Raw genomic sequence first — 17,756 nt, 5'->3', positions numbered from 1 at the left:
AGGAATGCTGTGGTTTTTGGACCGGGAGGCACCCAACTCCAGCGTTTGAATCGGGGCCATCTGGACCAATCATGGCAGGGTCCATTAGAGGAATTGGTGAGTCAGCTGACAAACAGATGCTGTTAGATGAGCATTTGGAGACGAACGAAGCAAAGCCTACGAGCAGGTCCTGCTGCAACAGCTAAACTAAGAAAGCTTTCATCGTTAGGCTGTTGAAATGACCGATCACTCTTTGCTGTCCGTGCCACATCCATTTCCACCCCCAACATCCACACGTTTTACTTGCTGTTCTTCATTTAACCTCTGTGGTCGCATTGATTCTTTGAATTCCACTTTATTGGTGGTGACATGGAACAGAGCGTTGCCTCTAAAACTCTAAAAATAAACACACTGACATCCCATTATTACACAGGTCAGTATCATGAACATCAATTAAACAGCTTTACGTTGGTTTGTGATTATTGAAAAAAAGCAAATTAAATGTTATCCAATTATGATCCAACTCTATGGATCAACTCAACATTACAAGGAAAAGGAAGGAAAAGTACAAAGTGAACATTTTCTTTTTACTCTATACACTTTTATGCTTTAAAAGGTTTCATAATGCTTTTCACTTTGCGTTCCAGTGCAGTGTGCGTGCGATGAACATAAATCCCTCAATCCTTGAATATTAATACATAAATCAGTGGTTCACATCTTTTGTTACTTGTGACCATTATTTTTGGACAACTTGTTACAGTATTACAGTATGTGTGAGAGGCATTGAAAATGTGTTTCTCGGTTAAAGTAGAAATATGAAGTTACTTTCATGTGGCATAAACATGCTGTTTTCCTCTTTCCCACTCCACTAAACCACCCCCCTCTCATCAGATGTATCCTGCTCAGTCTCCCCCTTCCCACATGTGGACAGTCAGTACAAGTGCATGCTGTGGAGTCCAACCCACAGAACTTTATTTTGAAGTCCAGGGAAGAACCAAAATTTTCCAGAGACACCAAACATGTCAGGTTGAATTTTGGAGAAATGCATTTGAAATGATTCAGAAGACAGCTAGAATATTTCCATTCGATGAAAGGATGTGGGCATAAGAAATATGGAAATTTCAAAACAACTTAAAGGGGAAGTTTAAGAATACAGGGTATTAAGCCATTGATTTGTGCCTCCCACTGATAGTATTTATTTCTATAAGTTTATCACATGTGCCTGTTCATGTGTAAATACGAAGTTCATCTGTACATAAGTCCTCGGGGGTCCAGTAACAGGGATTTTACAGTATGTGTATGAGCAGGTCTGAGTGAAATCATATGACTGCCCTCACCCCTGCATGTGACCTGTATAAGAGGAGAATGAAAAGAGACAAGCCTGGATTGTACAAGGGCATTAGGCCATGAAATGTGTATACATTAGTGGAGCTGAAGGTATAATCCTTCATGCTACGGCTCTGTCTATAACTGCAGGGTCACGGAGAAAAAATGTGGTCCAGACTTGCAACGTGCTACCTGCACACAAGCAAAGGGGACAAACAAGAGCTGTGACGAAGACTGTGCCACATTATCAACTATAGCAAACTCATCTAGTAACCCATGAAAATAACAATCCTTAGATACATAAAGTCTTGTTCAAGTATGAGTATATCCAATGAAAAAAAAAATATATTTCTTTTGCATTACTTGAGCTTTGCATCTCAGTTGCCTGAGGTTTGAATACCACATCCGTCCTGAGAATCATATCCCTGTGAGGCCAAGAGAAGTGTGTAACAGTATTCCTTCAAGACACAAGAGCGACATCTACTGGAAGAGGAGGAACGAGTCTTTTATTTTATGACAGTATATAAAATGAAATTAAAAGAGGCTAGTGGTTTTTTTTTCTTTTTTGTAAAGAAATTACGACGTTTTTATGTGTGAACGATGTTCATATTCAGTTTTACTGCACCAAAAACAAAATGTTTGTAATCTTATGTTTCACAGACAAACGTGTATTTTTCCTTATGAAATAAAACCAATTGTAAGATATTTTAATTCCAGCATTGTTGGTAAACACATATTTTAGCCTGCAAAGCACGTGGTCTTCTTATCTTCTGCATTTGTGTATGTGCGGCATCACCAAGCATGCACGTGCCTGCGTGTGTCCTCGTGCACCTGCACGAGATACACAAAAAGATGCATCCACCAATAGGAAGGCAGCTCCACAGCGCCACCAGAGGACAAAGCAGGTGCGACACACTTGCCACATGATGCTCGGCAGCTCTTCTCCACTGGGGGTCAGAGATCAAATGGTCTGGCCACCCACAACCTGGCAACCCAAACGGTTTTCCTTTTAAAAACCCATTTCTATAGACTTGCTTTTTTTTCCCTTTTTTTTTTTAACAGATATGTGACCTCAAAACCATATGATTGTTGGAATGCTGATTTTAATTTTCTGTGATTTGTATGTTTTCGTGAAAGCACTTGCTTCTGAAAGGCGCTATGCAAATAAAATTATTATTATTATTATTATGAATGCATTCGTCTATTTGTCTGTCGTCACATGTTGTACACGTGGAGTCTGTTTTTATCTCTTTAAGATCACCCTAGATTTTTTTTCTTAAATATGGCCATAAAACTCAGTCGTAGTATATGAATGAGATAAAATAAAATGAGATAAGATGAAATAAAATAAGATGAGTAAGTTGACGCGTGGCCACGCCCCCCGTCAGGTCCCACGTGCTCCTCTGCCGCAGCAGCGGTCACATGACCGGCGGGCTACTTCCTGAGGCTCGGTTGTTTTTTCCTGCAGGACGGCGAATGACGGATCTGTTTTGATCTCATGCGACACCACGTAGCCGCTCAGCAGACCCCGACAGCCCGGGCCGAAGAGGAGGAACCTCCGGCGACGGGGGGCATCCCACCACCACCATCACCTTCAACCCGTCTGCATCTGCTCAGTGTTCACGCGTTCTTATTTTTCTTGAACGGGAGACATGGTCACCGGAGGAGGGGCGGGTAGCTAGTACAAGTGGATGCAACCCTAAACACCGCCCGGCTTTTGTTCTGGGGAACGGAACGAACGACGCGTAAAGGAGGTTGTTATTGTTGTTTGTTTTTTTAAATCCTTCTGGCAAGTGGTGGCTACTTCACATTAGCTCGGGTTTTCAACCCCGAACACCCCCAGACGTCGACATGTCGAAGTACACGAGCTTCCCGGACCCGGTGGACAACCCTTTCCAGGTGCGTGGCGATGAAATGAAAATGGAAAAAAAAGCGAATATGAGTGAACGCGAGTGTGACCGTCGTCGTGGTGCGTTCGATGTGTGCAACTCCCTGACGATGTCTTTGTGTAATAGCGGGCGTGTTGTTGCTCATGTGACATGAGGGGCTGTTATTTTTGGGGCCTTTTTTTCCCCCCTCATCTCTGCCCACTTGTAGCTCTTTTTATCACAGTCACCAAAGGACAGTTTGATCAAACGAGACTTCATGTTTACACTATGCTGACTATTGTGTGTTTTATTAATTAATAATCATAATAAAAATAATAACCCTCTACGTTTGTCTGGGTTGTGTCTGCTCCAGGACCCCGCAGTGACTCAACACAGCAGCAACACAGGATATGCCACACTGGACCTTTACAACCCGTTTGACAACACGACTGGAGTGAGCAATATTTTATCATGTCTTATATGTGGTGATAATAACAGGGTTATTAAAAATTTAGAGCCCGACCGATATTGATTTTTTGGGGGCTGATGCCGATATCGATATTAGGGAGCACAAGATTCCCAATACGATACATTGGCCGATATATATGTATGTATATATACATACATATATATATATTTAGAAATCTGTCAATGATTCCTAGGATGTCGTTATCAAACCTTTATGACAAAGAAATGTAATTGAGTCTTGATATTTTAGTTTAACCATAAACATAAATAACTATAAATTGAAAAAGAAGTACAAATACAACCATATAAATAGAACTTGAATTAAGAAAATAAACAATAAATTTAACGTCAAATGGAAACATAAATGCACGTTTAAAGGCTCATATCAGTTGGCAGATGATATCGGTCGGGCCCTGAACATATCGGCCGTATTATCGGCCAACCGATATATCGGTCGGGCTCTATTAAAAATAACTAGGGCTGCAACTGGCCGTTCTCCATTTATTGTTTTGTCTGTATTCTATTAGTCTTTTCTATTATTGTCTGTAGGCCATATTTCTTTTTTTCTTTAACATCTAAGAAAAAAAACAAACAAAAACTTTTATACTTTCTCACAGCCTACTGAGATGTATTCAGATTAATTTTTTTCATTCATTCAACACTCAACCAGATTTATCCATCCATCCATCTAACCGCTTTATCCTTTGTGGTGGGATGGGTGGATGCTGGATCCAGTCGCAGCAGACATTGGGCCAGAGGCCAATGTATCTCACAGGGCCGACAAACGTTCACGCGAACATTCACACCTATCGTCAATTTAGAGTGTCTGGTTAATCTAACCCCAATCCGCATGTGTTCAGACTGTGGGCGGAGGCCGGAGTACTCGGAGAGAACCCACTCAAACACGGGTAAAAAATGGTCTGTTTGAACCATGACACGAATCAAGAAGCTTCTCCCTGTGAGGAGACAGGGCTAACCACTACAGCACCGTGCAGCCCAAACTGCCTGCATGTAACCTTTGTGAGTCAGTGTGGAGCTTTCGATGCCACATGATCAGACTGAGTTACAGTGTTGTTTTGTTTTACTTTATCTTGTTGGAATGGCTGAACCAATCACAGAGGATGATGATGGCAATTCAGTGGTCAGGATGGTGCCATGGAAAAAAAATAAATTTTGAAGCAGGACCAACCGTAACTGCCTTATTATGTCAGCTGATCATGTGCTTCAGCATAGAGAACAGCCTCCAGTTCAAGTGGCTGTTAATGTTTCTGGCTGGAAAGAAACTCATTAAAACAAAAACAAAGAGATGCAAAATGACCATAAAGTCACGATGAAGAGACACAAAATGACCTCTCAGAGAAACTAAATGAGAACAAAAGACAGAATACCACTTCAAAGAGACACAGAATGACCACAAACGAGAGAAAATTGACTGGAAATTGAAACAAAATTACTACAAATTGAAACAAAATTACTACAAATTAAAACAAAATTACTACAAATTGAAACAAAATTACTACAAAAAACCACAAAACACAGACACACAATTATTATGCACAAAAAGTAAAGTACACAAATCTAAAACAAAGAGCAACAGAACAACAATACAGAGGGACACAAATTACCATAAAGACACGAAGGCTACATCCATACTACTACATTTTCATTTTTAAAACTAAAATTATCTCCGTCCTCCTTATAAGATTTTAATCTCTGTCCACACTAATAAACCTGAAAACACATATCACGTGACCAGTCATGTACACTGGGCATGTTCATTCCGGTATAGACAGGAAGCTGATTGTCTACTCAGCATTCGTTTGCCTAGTTACAGAAAATGCTTATAACGAGAAACGGCAACGGTGAAAAGTAAAGAGCAGGGTTTTTTTTTCCTTGTTGCATGTTATAGTATTTAGTCATATTGTTGCTAGGAAACGACTTTGGGTCTAGGTTACAGTCCGTATCATTGGACATTTGTTGCTCGGAAACGGCTGTTGGTATTGATAGATACCGCAGCAAAGGGAACCAAATTTGTTTTGGCTGTTTTGAAAGTTTTCAGATCCCTGTCATTACGAAACTGAGTGCATGTGCACAAGCCTCGTGCCCTCCCCCACTATTATCCACAGTCTTGTGTAACTCTGATGTGACAGACCCCCCTCTGGTTTTGGTCTGGTACTGTCCTTTAATAGTTATGGATGTTCATTAGACACAGGTGTATACTGTGATTAATTGAAGTCAAATGATTGATGGCAAATAGTAGAGTTTTATTCTGATGTGCTTTATTATTGTTGTCTATGGTAATCGATAAAAAATACACAAACTATTTTGAGGTAGAATGACATTTTGCTTCTCAAATGCACAACGTTAACATACATACAGTTAGGTCAAAAGTTTTGACACCACTTTCCCATCTTATCTAAAAATGTTACATTACATGAATCAATAAACATCATATGTCCAACCCTAAAATATTCTGGTGCCTATAAAAGAAGGAATAATAGTTATGGTTATTATTTGTTCTGATATTTCAAGTTTTATACAGTACAAGCATTGTGAGTGAGTTATAGATTTTGTTGTGGACAGGAAAAATCTGATTGATTGCGAAACTTCTTAAAATTTGTTTTTGTTTATTATTATAGTGGTTAAACAATTAGTCCATTAATTGATTAGTTGATCGAAAAATGTCATTTATGTCTCTTTTTTTAGTAAAAATATTTTATATGAACATACTGATTGTTGATGTATTTTTAAAAAAGCAATACAGATTTCTGGTGGCGCATGCATCCACCATGACACAATGCCCTGCTCCCTGATGCAGGTTGGGTTTTCTCTAAACGGTTGTGATACATAAGGCCAAACTAATTTTTGGATGTCATGTCTTTTGTAAAAAAAAAATCAGCCTCCACCACCATATGAAACCACCTCTCCCACTGCTCCATCTGTGCCTGCGCAGACCCCACCAAGCAGGACAACGCCCACTGAGCCCCGCAACTATGGCTCCTACAACTCCCAGGTATCCGCCTGTTGTGACTGTTGTGTAGACGAAGGTTCATCATGTGCCCCATCACCTCCCCACATTTAGTGGCAGTTTGATATTCATGAAAATGGGGTCGTACCCGCACTGTTAATGCATTTTGAAATATCATGGGAAGTGTTTTATGGATATTCTAATAATCAACCCACTCAGTTTCACTGTGAAGCTGAAAGCTGAATCTTCAAAAAAATACCCCCACTCATTAGCAGAGCAGCGCTCCGGTTTAATGATTTATTAATTCTAATGTTTTTATGGAGTCCATCAAACCAAAATCTGTACCCATAGGTAAACCTACAGTCAGTCCTGTAGTTACGCTCAATAGAAAACACTTAACGTTTGTACACTTGGCCGCGTCTCCCCTGGGAAGCTCTCACCATCAGATACCAAGGGGCTTTTACCTATATCCCTTCCATTATTTATCAGGCAAAACACAACCTCTCTCTTTGAAAAACTTGACATGCAGTTCTGACGCATCGTTTTCCCATCGTGTCTCGCTGCGTTAGACTGCGGTGAACGCCACCACGGCCGAGCTCCTGAGGAAGCAGGAGGAGCTGGAGAAGAAAGCCAAGGAGCTGGAGCGGAGAGAGAGGGAGCTGGAGTCGCACAGCCTGGGACCTGGAGCCTGTAAGATGGGGAGGATGTGGAGGGATGAGGGCGGTTTGGATTCAGAGTCTAAAGCGGTTGTTTCAAAAGGGAACTGTGATGAATAGTGTATAGTAGTTGAAAAGCTTTTTTCTTGTAACCTCTCTATCGTCTGTGAATTGTAATTCATGGGTAATAGATCAGGGGACAATCAGTCACATATACCTAATAATTGATAAAAACCTGTAGATGTCGTAGACGCCCTTAAAGATCATCTAAATTTCACATTTCAGGCACACAAAGAATCGGTAAGACTGTAAAGTCCGTGTAAATGTCCACGACCGACGCAGCAGGAGATTGTCTCGAGTCGGAGGGAAAATCTCCGGAACAATCTGATGCGTCTGGGGTACAGCGTGAAGGAGCTGGGAATTATCCTTTCTTTCTGTCTGTCTTCTCACATGGGCTCTCTCTGTCATTTTCCCCAAATCTTTGCTTGGGGGCCATGCAGGAATTCCGGTAAAACGTCATGGGGCAACACTTGCGGACTTTCGGGAAAATTGCAGTTAAATGCCCCAGATTTGTGCCTGATCAACATTTCTAAAAGTATATAAACGTTTGATAAATGTTTTATAACATACTCAAATGTAGCTGAAACAATTTTTAGTATTAACGTTTTCTGTTAAGACATATTTCCTATTTTTAACAGCTTTGCTTTTACTATGTTGTCATTCACTATCTTACTCTACTGTTTGTGTTTTTCAGCCCGTCAGAATAACTGGCCCCCGCTGCCCTCGTTCTGCCCCGTGGGCCCCTGCTTCTACCAGGACATCGACGTGGAGATCACCCAGCGTTTCCAGCGCACAGTCACCATCATGTACTACTTCTGGATGTGTGAGTTCCTGTGATTTCTTGCTCTGTTGCACTAAGTGTGTACATTTTCAGCTTTATTATCCTATTCTCTCCATGTAACGCTGTAAATTAAGTTTTTTATGGCTTTTGGGTGGTGTGTTGTTGGGAACCAGTTGTACATGTGATTTAAGTGAAACTACAAGACATCAGTAGCCAGTAGAGAACATCATGAGGAACTGAACCTAGTGCTGACTCGTGTGTGTGTGTGTGTGTGTGACCTTGAGTTCCCTGTCTGGAGTATGATCTTGAATGTTTCCTCTAAGGCTCTGACACTTGACTGTTAGACTGAGGCCTGTGGCAGAATCCAGCTGAAATCAGTGTCTACCAAAGGTACAGGAGATTTGTCTGTCTTCACCTGGGCATCTGCACAATAGCCAGTTCAATCAGCTCATAAATAAATGAGTTGTTTGTCGTCGTCCCGCGGTAGTAATTGTTTTCCACACAGGAAGAAAAAAAGGAAAAGGAGAAGTATCATCATTCTGTTTTCAGTTTGACATGAAAGTGATAGAAACAGAAACAGAGACAAAAAGAAAGTGAGCACACAAAAGAAAGAGCACTTTAAATCCAACCCACCCATCCACCCCTTCATAAGAAGAAGAATTCTTATGAAGGGGTGGATGGGTGGATTGGATTTAAAGTAACAAAGAGTGAGATCCCTCAACTCTGAATGCAGAGCTGTGTTCTCTTGTTCAATCAACTCCTTTCATTCTTCCTTTACTCCTTCTTCGTCAATGTCCAGTCGGCACTTGCACGCTGCTCTTCAACCTGATCTCCTCCCTGGCCATGTTCTGCGTGGACCCCTCTGGCGGCGTGGGCCTGGGCCTCGCCATCCTTTGGGGGCTCCTCTTCACCCCCTGCTCCTTCGTCTGTTGGTACCGACCCATGTACAAAGCCTTCAGGTGTGTACTGTACATACATATTGATGAAAAAAGCCTGTGGGCCAGAAACTCGAACTTTGTCCTTCATCAGCGGTTTAAAGTTGGTTTTGGCTACATTTTCACCAGGGACACGTCGAGGATGTGTTACATGTTAATGTGCTGGTGAAATTCTTCTTCTGTCCTGCATGAGGACGGCCTTTGTTAGTTTTAATAGTGAGCCCTGATATTCATGTGATAAATGGCTGATAAGAGCCATCAACTCTGCGCCATGTTTTAATCCGACCTGAATCTCAGAGCAAAAGGAGTGAAAGTGGAACTAAACACCAGCAAAAGAAGCACGTAAAGGAAAGCAAACTAACAGAGAGCGAACACAATCGCTTTATATAAAACTAGAGAGTTTATTTCTAGACAACACCTTTGCTTTTCACTTTGTCGTGTCCAGGTTTTAATGGCCCGTGTAGACATCTGCTTCAATTTCCTGTTAGTATTTTTGCAGCTGGATGGAAATGCCAGCTTATACCTTTTATCATTTCTTTCAGTGGGTGGACTTGAATGATGTCACGCAAGGTCCAGCACAGCTCTGCTAAATTTCGACCTGGGCAGAGGTCTCAACAACCACAACAAGCGCTTGCATTTGTTAAGCAATGGTCTATCAGATGCGAGTGAGTGTGTTGCTCCATTTTGCTCTGTAATTGTAATTTTTTTCCCTCTCCTCTAGGAGTGACAGCTCCTTCAACTTCTTCCTCTTCTTCTTCATCTTCTTTGCACAAGTGGTCGTCTACATCATCATGACCATTGGCATCCCTGGATGGGGTTTCAGGTGTGACTCACATAAACACAAATCAGTCCAGTATCTTTCCGTTTCATGTTTTTCATGTTAAAACCTGCATGAAGACAATCTCCATTGTGTCGCCTTTCTGGGGAATGAAAAACTTGAATCCTATTTGGAATGTTGCTGTTGTTGAGGATATTAACTGACTCCCCTCACTGTTTTTTTTATTTCTCCATCTCACCGTCTCTTCCCCTCAGTGGGTGGATCGTGAGCCTGGCTGCTCTGAATACCAGTGTCCCCGTCGGTGCGATCATGATGATCAATGCCATCTTCTTTACCTCCCAAGCAGCCATGGGGGTCGTCATGCTGAAGAAGGTGAATACAATATTTACACTTGAGGGAGAGTTTGAAGGTTTAAGGCTGCATTTTTTTGACAAGGTGTCAGTCACACTATCCCTGCGTGGACTGATAAACGGGATAATTAGTGTCTTTAGAATCTTTGAGTTTATTTACATGAATGCTATTATCGTGGTTTTGCGTCTAATCCTGGATTTGATCTTACAATTAAATGGAATAGGAGAAATCTGTTTAGTTATGTCCATGTAAACATGATTATAACAGTACCCTTGTTTTTGTGTTACACAAAAAAAATATATAAACAACATTATATAAGGACATACTTGCACCCTTCTACCTGCTCTGTGTAAACACTCGAACCTGCCTTGCCCAGGTGGTCCGCCTGCCATCAAGCAGTCCTTAGATAACAAACAGTTGGAAGAATAGCCTCGATATCAGGTGTTGTGTATCATTTTCACCCTCACAATATGCTTGCTATGATGATGATGATGATGATGATGAATTGCTGCGTGTATCGGATGTCAGCGCACTGTGCTCTTCCCCGCTCCAGGTCCACAGTCTGTACAGGCAGACCGACGCCAGCTTCCAAAAGGCCCAGGCGGAGTTCACCACCGGAGTCATGGCCAATCAGGCCGTACGCAACGCTGCTGCCAACGCGGCCCAAGGGGCCTTCACCGCACCTCGATAGAGAGGTAACAAGTAGGGCTGGGAGGGTAAGAAGTGCAGGGGCTTTTCATCTCGATAGAGGAACAGTTTGGTCCTAATGTCCCCACAGATGATTAGAATTTGATGAGGGCAGGGGGGGGGATGTGTCTTTATAATCACCCTGGGACACTTAAACAATAGGGCACTTGCATGAGACGGAGGTGGTGTGGTCTAATTTAAAAAATGTGTGCAGAACAAATTAGCTATATTGCCAAAACGGGAGTCAACATGTCATAAATGTTGATTGAAGGAACAGAAAAAATGTTACGAGACGAGATGTGAAGACTATAAAAACGCTGAAGATGTGTGAAAATTGTCGCAGTTGTACCAAGTGTCACTGAATGCTTTTTTTTTTAATATGAGGAGTCAAGTTGTGTGCCAAGTGGGACTGCTAGTGTGAATATTATTTCCAAATTCAAATGACTCGGATGTAAATTGTGTTAACGAGGAGCCATGTGTGCGACAAGTGGAAGAGTCGGAGGCGAAAACACTGAAACGTTGCCGTTCTAACATTTGATCCGCGACCGAGTGGATCAGCTTCTGCCAGTCGTTTTTTCTTTTTGTTGCTCAAGTGTTAAACTAACAAGTTGTTTTGTTTCTATTCCAAATGAGAATGCCTATTTACCGTATTGCCAAAACCTCTCATCCCGTCAAGGTTATGAACATGTGTTGTTTTGGTTTCAAATATACCCGTCACTGGTCTGTTTTGTGCGTTGTTGTGTTATGATTATTACCGTTCACTGTCTTGGTTCAATGAAGAATAAAATTGTCTTGCTTATACAGTCAACTGGAGCTGTTGTTGTCTTGTGTTATTGATCAAGGTGTATAGACGGAAAAAACGACCTCAGGACAGGGTCCGCTAATTAGCTGCTTTGGTGCTTTCGGTTTTGTCCTCCCGAGCAGATGGGAGCCACCCAGTTGTCATGGCAACAGTTGCCATGATTAAAGAAAAATACTCCAATCAAGTCAACATTGGTTCAGCTCAGATAAAGCGAAGTTGTCAAAGTGTATTTTTTTTTTAAATATTGTATTGATATTCTAATTGATAAACCCTCCTACTTTAAGCAAGATCACTGTTATTAACTGACTTTGTATACACCCATCAGCTGGGCCCGGCTTGGGTCTACTTTCTACACTGTAAAAAAAACTGAAGCAATAACTTTAGAGTTACTGATAAAACTCAGGCATACGTTCAATAAATAAAATAGTTTTTAACCAGAGGACTCTTTATACTCTGGCGACACCTGACACACTTCAGAGAAACTGCACTCCTGATTTCATCCTGACAAATTGTTGCTTTTTAAAAAATTTTTTTTTTTGACTTTTTAAACTTGATGTTTGCAGAATTGACCAGGGAATTCTGATGACTCGGCAACAGGTAAATTATTATTATTATTATTTTACAAGTTCAATGAGTTCTAATCACGCAATGAGTATAAAGCTCTTACATTCCTAACTTTAATTTATAAATATAAAAATGCGAGGACTGTGTTGCCTGCTTATTAATTGTAGTGATAGTATATATTCAGTTTGTTCCCCCTGACACGTCCCGGGCACCGAACCCTGCCGGGGCCTGCGCTGATCCGTTTGGAGCAGCCGCTGGGACTTTTATGGACTTCCACCATCCACACGGACGTCGGTCGGGCTTCGCCGCGCGGCACCGTGAAGATGGCGGAGGCTCCACAACACCGGTTTTTCTGTCACTGCTGTAAATGTGAAACAAGCCCTAAGCTCCCGGTGAGTCACCTCGGAGAGTGCGTTCGGTCCACACGTGCGGTGCCGGGGATCGTCCGCGCGCCCGCCGACGGAGGGATTACGCATACAAGACCAGACAAAGACGTGCAAAGCTTGGGTTCATTTCTTCTTTTTTGTTACACTATTTGCTGAGTTTTTCTGATCACTGAAGCTCACGTGTGACGTGATGGTGGTTTGTTTTATACGCAATCTGCATGCACCAATATCTTACATGAGAGAGGGGGGGGGGGAGTAAAATCTGGCGATTCACGTTGCCATTTTTAGAAAGCGCCACTGTTGCGTCCAGTTGTCTACTGTCAACTGCATGTGAGAGACGTGAGAGGTGCTGGCCGGTGTCACGACGTGCTCCACACACACGGTGCGGTCTAGTGTGGACAACAGTTTGACTTTTATTTTGTTCTGGAGGGGGTTAGTTTCTCCTGGAGGTGCGTGAGGCGAGGGCGCGCGGTTGACGCGTTCACTGGCCCATTTTACGCACTGATATTGTTATGATAGATAGGCTGGCACACAGCATGGAAAACATTTATATAGAGACATAGATGGAATTATTTTAATTAAACCACATGGGCAGTAATATCTTGAAATCAATGCTGACACACTTCTGTTATTTATTTGGCCTCTTATTTTTTCTTATACCCAACACCAACATTTGGTCAATTTCTACCAGTTTTACAGTAAAATGCTGCCAATGCAACAAGTTCTGTCTTTTCTATCATAACATACCGCTGTAAAATGGGCAACAACGACATTTACTTTTTTTTATACTTTCAGAACATTGTTTTGTTATATTTTCTAAATTCAAACACTGGGGGGTGACATGCATCATGTTCCCAGCCAGAATGAAACTGTGGACATGAAACCTCTAAGTCACAGGGATGCCTCACTTTGGTGTGGTTGTGGTTTATGTACCTTATTTCCTTTTTGTCAAACCATAATGCTACAGCTGCACACAATAAACAGTAAAGACAACAGTGTGCTTCCAGTGTTGTGTCAGTCCCTATTTCAATCTGACTTAGTGGTTAAGATGCAAATCATGTAACCGCAATGTGCCTGGTTTGATTCTGGCAGCTGGGAACCTTTTTTCTTCTTCTTTTTCTTCGCACAACACACCTTTCCCTCTTTCGTCTTGTTTCCTGTCTGTTTCTACATAATCACAAAGAAAAGCCCAAAATGCCAAATAATCATAACATGACGGTGACCATGTGAAAAAAGCAAGTGCCAGAAAGACATGTCTTTCTGAGTTGGGTGTGGAAGAACTTGACCTCACCCAGCACTGGAACACTGACTGTTGGCCAGGCCGCATCATCCACCATCAGTGGTGACCTCACTAATGGCTGAAGTGCTGAGTGCAGATCTCCGCAGCCAGGTTCCAAAACATATTCCAAAGCCGTCCCAGAAGAATGGAGGTGGATACATCACCAGATGACTCACCCCCATTAGGAATGAGAGTAGAAAACTGTATTTTAATGTATTTTTTCTCTCTCTTGAAGGATCTTGTCTGTCCCAGATGTGACTCTGACTTCATTGAGGAGGTGACAGAAGACTCCAGGTACGTTTTAGTTTTGTTCAGGCATCCTAAAAATTGTGTTTTCCATTTTACACCACTGATGTAAAATTGTCTTTCATTGTCGCTCTCCATGCAGTCTCCTGCAGGAGCGCACCTCCACGGCCAGCGAAGACTCCAACTCGTTGTTCTCGGAGGTATGCCCTCACAGACGGCGTTTTAACACGAACCCCCCTCTGTCTCTACGGCTTTGTTTGACACATTGCTCGTCTGGTCTCTCTCCAAGTTATGGCAGCTGCTGTTTATGGAGCGCTCTGCTCTGCTGTCGCATCCGCCCTCCTCAGGGTCCCACCCGGACGACGGCGAGCAGGTATCTGCAGGTCAGAGCCGTCCCTCTCCGGAGTCACCGGCCGACGCCGAGGCCAGAGAACCAGAGTCTCCTTCGCAGCCTGACCAAGAGAGGTCACCCAGGCCAGAGCAGAGGCCTGCAGTGGAAGGGTGTGTGGACATGGTACACAAAAAAACCTACCTATTAAGTAATATTTATGGGGTAAAGTAGTATTATTGAACCAAATACTTTTACTCACAAAAATAAAACTTTAATGAGGTTTATTTAGCAACATATGACATAAATGGTGTGTCGTGCTATTCAGGACTCACAAATGACATGTCAGTCTTTTCTTTGACTCATGCATGTTTCATAAGATGAGACCTCACCTGAGGTAACGGCTGTTACCTTATAGCAACAGTGCAATAACTATCACAGCACAGTTCTTACTGTGTAGTCACGGTGTTGGGCCTTCAACTGTGCTACAAAAAGACATTTTGGAGAAATGTGCTTTTGTGTTGCATCACATTCATGAATCTTCCCTAATATATATATAAGACATTTGTAATCATTTGACATCAGCTACTCATAATTGTTATTCATCCTGCATTAAAGTGCACCCATTAAAACCTCCGTCATGCTGCATAACACCGCTAATCTGTTGTGTGTCATTTTGTCATTTTCAGTTGCATGCAGCAGTTGATTTACTGGCTCAGAATAAACTCATAAAAGGCAAGGCGTGAATTGAAACTGTTAAATAGGCCGTGGAGTTTGTGTTTTTTTAAAGTGCGCAGACTAACCAAGACGTGTCTGCTCTCTGTTTTTGCCCTTTCAAGGATCGTGCAGCAGTTCCTGGCCGACCTCTTTGTCAACAACGGAAATCCCGGTGCCGCACCAGCTGCATTGTAAACGCTTTTTGAAATTTTTCGATTCACGTCATTTACTTTTGATTTCACGTAACTTCAGTGTAACTCTTGCTGTCTTTCTGTTTCTCCCTCAGATCCAGCATGCTGCAGCTGCACTCGAACCCAGGAGACTATGCGTGGGGTCAGGGAGGCCTGGATGCTGTCATCACCGAGGTCAGTGATCTCTGAAGAACAGTGGGTATATTATTGGTTGTAAAGCTTTTTTTTTTATTTATAGTTCCAGTCTTCACACCCACATCATTATCCATAAGACATTTTTTTTTCTGTTCCCCATCCATCCACACTATTCATTTCTTCTCCCGCTCACCTAGTTGTTAGGACAGCTCGAGAGCACAGGTCCGCCCCCTGCAGAAGAGGAGATAATCTCATCCCTGCCAACAGTTTGCATCTCTCAGGAACAGATAGGTGGGAATCCCAGCATGACATATGGCATGCTGAATCACATCTCAATCCAATCTTAATTTAGGAGAAATGTTTGGCCTTTGACTTTGAGATTTTTTTTTCAAATGTAGTACATAAAGTCCTACTGTCTCCTTTTACCATTTTCCCTTTGTCTATCTTTCCCTCCATCCTCCTGTCCCTCTTTTCCTTCTCTGATCTTTCTTTCCTCCTTCTATTTTTCCCTCTTCTTATCTCCCTCTTCTTTCATTCAGTTCTCTCCTTTCATTGTGTATTCCATTTTCTTTCTATATTTCCTTCTTGTGTCTTTCCCTTTCTCATCCCACCCTCGCCTTTCCTCCTCCTGTCATTCCTTTTCTGCTTCTGTCTTTCGTTCCATTCTTCTACCCTTCTTTCCCTCCTCCTATATTCCCTCCCCTGCTCCTTATTGAGAAGAGGAGACCACTTAGCCATGACCCCCACAGTTATGACCATGAGTATGTAATTAATAAATGTTTTTTTGGTCTTAGATACAGGCAAGTTTTACTACTTTTACTACTAAGTTGTTGTTGCTGATTATTAAAGAGCTGATAAAAGATAAATCAATTGATGTTGGCCAAAGATATAAGGAAGGTATCACTCACAGCCTTGCAACTCCACCATTATTTATTCATGCATTATGGTATTTTGTTTTTTAACTGTAAAAAAAACATGAATTACATTTATAAAGATGACTCAGATGCTGCAGAATCATCTTTCACACCTGATTAAACTAAAGACATAACAGTGTTACACTGTAATGCTCAAAGCATCTGTGTTGTCATGAATCTTACTCATTGTTATCGTCTTGATTTTTCCCTCGCAGACTGCAGACTGGAGTGTCCAGTGTGCAGGGAGGAGTTTTCATTCGGGGAACCTGTCAGGAAGCTGCCCTGCCTCCATTACTTCCACAGTCATTGTATAGTGCCTTGGCTGGAGCTGGTAAGGACAAAGGAGTTCGTTGGTCGAGGGGTTTGAATGTCTGTTAGATTTGCCATCAAGCTTTAAGCAATGTGAGACACACGTCCCGACTTGAGGGCTGTGAAGAAGTGCTGTACCATACTGTACGGCAGATGAACCAAGTTCTCTCTCCTCCTCCAGCATGATACCTGCCCCGTGTGCCGCAAAAGCCTCGACGGTGTCGACAACAGCCTCGCACCCACGTCAGCCCCCCCGGGCGATCTCCCCATCAGGATAGAGCAACAACAAGAGAGGCAGGCGAGCTGAAAAACAGGGCCAACAACTATATCTCTTTTACTGTTTTCAAGAGACACGCTGTTCACCTCAAACGCTTCCCTTCACACCGACCCAAAAAGTAGAAAAGAAGAAAATCAAAAGTTGCCGCTTCATCTCTCTCTTAATTTATGCAGCTCTGCTAAGGACCTTTATATTTTCTACACAACCATCTTCACCACTTTTAAGTTACACTACACACAAAAGGATGTGGCAATTTGCTGCAGAAGATGTGGAGGTGATGTGTACTTCTTGCTCCACCCGTCTACGTGGTTTAGGGTGTCTAACGACTGACTTGGATTTCACGAACTAATCACCACTGAGCTGCCTGTGGTTGTTAAAATGATTTGGGGGGGGGGGGGGGGATTCACAGAGTTTGCACTAGGACTTCTGGTAAGACAATTCTGTAATTTCCTTGACCTTTTTCCACCTAGTCTGATTCAGGATTGATCTCATCTATACATGAAGCCGTTATTAAAGCCTGACCCTGTGACCCTCACTCTCTGCTCCTCATTTCATCTCACTAATGATGAGCGATTCAGAGGTGGAGACTGCAAATCGATAGCCCTGTTGCAGACTTTATATTTCTCTTCAACTAATCTGTTTGATGGTCAGTTTGCAGTTTTTGTTCTTGTGTGCCTTTTGCCATCAGAACTTTGCTGAATAGATTTTTAGATCTTAGATCAGGTTGTCTCCTCATGTTTTTTTATTTTTT

The 17,756-nt window shown here is 42.2% G+C and overlaps 2 protein-coding genes across 3 annotated transcripts; both read left to right on the top strand.

Moving 5' to 3' along the window:
- Positions 1-2,719: 2,719 nt before the first annotated feature.
- Positions 2,720-11,665, top strand: scamp3 (secretory carrier membrane protein 3). The gene is made up of 9 exons (XM_035620850.2): positions 2,720-3,204; positions 3,547-3,627; positions 6,541-6,654; positions 7,179-7,299; positions 8,020-8,148; positions 8,906-9,065; positions 9,763-9,864; positions 10,074-10,191; positions 10,724-11,665. The coding sequence occupies exons 1-9, from the start codon at positions 3,157-3,159 to the stop codon at positions 10,859-10,861; spliced, it is 1,011 nt and encodes a 336-aa protein (XP_035476743.1). The 5' UTR covers positions 2,720-3,156; the 3' UTR covers positions 10,862-11,665.
- A 765-nt stretch (positions 11,666-12,430) lies between these two features.
- On the top strand, positions 12,431-17,540 carry rnf115b (ring finger protein 115b). Of its 2 annotated transcripts, none has more exons than XM_035621494.2 (9): positions 12,431-12,615; positions 14,124-14,182; positions 14,277-14,334; positions 14,424-14,648; positions 15,302-15,370; positions 15,466-15,544; positions 15,703-15,796; positions 16,635-16,750; positions 16,910-17,049. In XM_035621494.2, the coding sequence occupies exons 1-9, from the start codon at positions 12,547-12,549 to the stop codon at positions 16,912-16,914; spliced, it is 774 nt and encodes a 257-aa protein (XP_035477387.2). In that variant the 5' UTR covers positions 12,431-12,546; the 3' UTR covers positions 16,915-17,049. The 2 variants fall into 2 exon arrangements, with proteins under 2 accessions (XP_035477387.2, XP_035477386.2); XM_035621493.2 differs by having other exon boundaries at positions 12,432-12,615; positions 14,424-14,635; positions 16,910-17,540.
- The last annotated feature ends 216 nt before the right edge of the window (positions 17,541-17,756 follow it).

This window comes from Scophthalmus maximus, chromosome 22 (assembly GCF_022379125.1).
Source record: "Scophthalmus maximus strain ysfricsl-2021 chromosome 22, ASM2237912v1, whole genome shotgun sequence".
Classification (NCBI taxonomy): Eukaryota; Metazoa; Chordata; class Actinopteri; order Pleuronectiformes; family Scophthalmidae; genus Scophthalmus; species Scophthalmus maximus.
Note: the sequence above shows the minus strand (reverse complement) of the source record. Positions and strands in the feature narration are given on the sequence as shown.

Bases quoted from the DNA above. Each gene is read 5' to 3' on its own strand.
- rnf115b (XM_035621493.2), top strand. From the start codon at position 12,547: ATGGCGGAGGCTCCACAACACCGGTTTTTCTGTCACTGCTGTAAATGT. The intron at 15,545-15,702 runs GTCAGTGATCTC...CCGCTCACCTAG, and splicing joins TGGATGCTGTCATCACCGAG to TTGTTAGGACAGCTCGAGAG. The intron at 16,751-16,909 runs GTAAGGACAAAG...CTCCTCCTCCAG, and splicing joins TAGTGCCTTGGCTGGAGCTG to CATGATACCTGCCCCGTGTG.
- scamp3 (XM_035620850.2), top strand. From the start codon at position 3,157: ATGTCGAAGTACACGAGCTTCCCGGACCCGGTGGACAACCCTTTCCAG. The intron at 3,205-3,546 runs GTGCGTGGCGAT...TGTCTGCTCCAG, and splicing joins CGGTGGACAACCCTTTCCAG to GACCCCGCAGTGACTCAACA. The intron at 8,149-8,905 runs GTGAGTTCCTGT...GTCAATGTCCAG, and splicing joins CATGTACTACTTCTGGATGT to TCGGCACTTGCACGCTGCTC.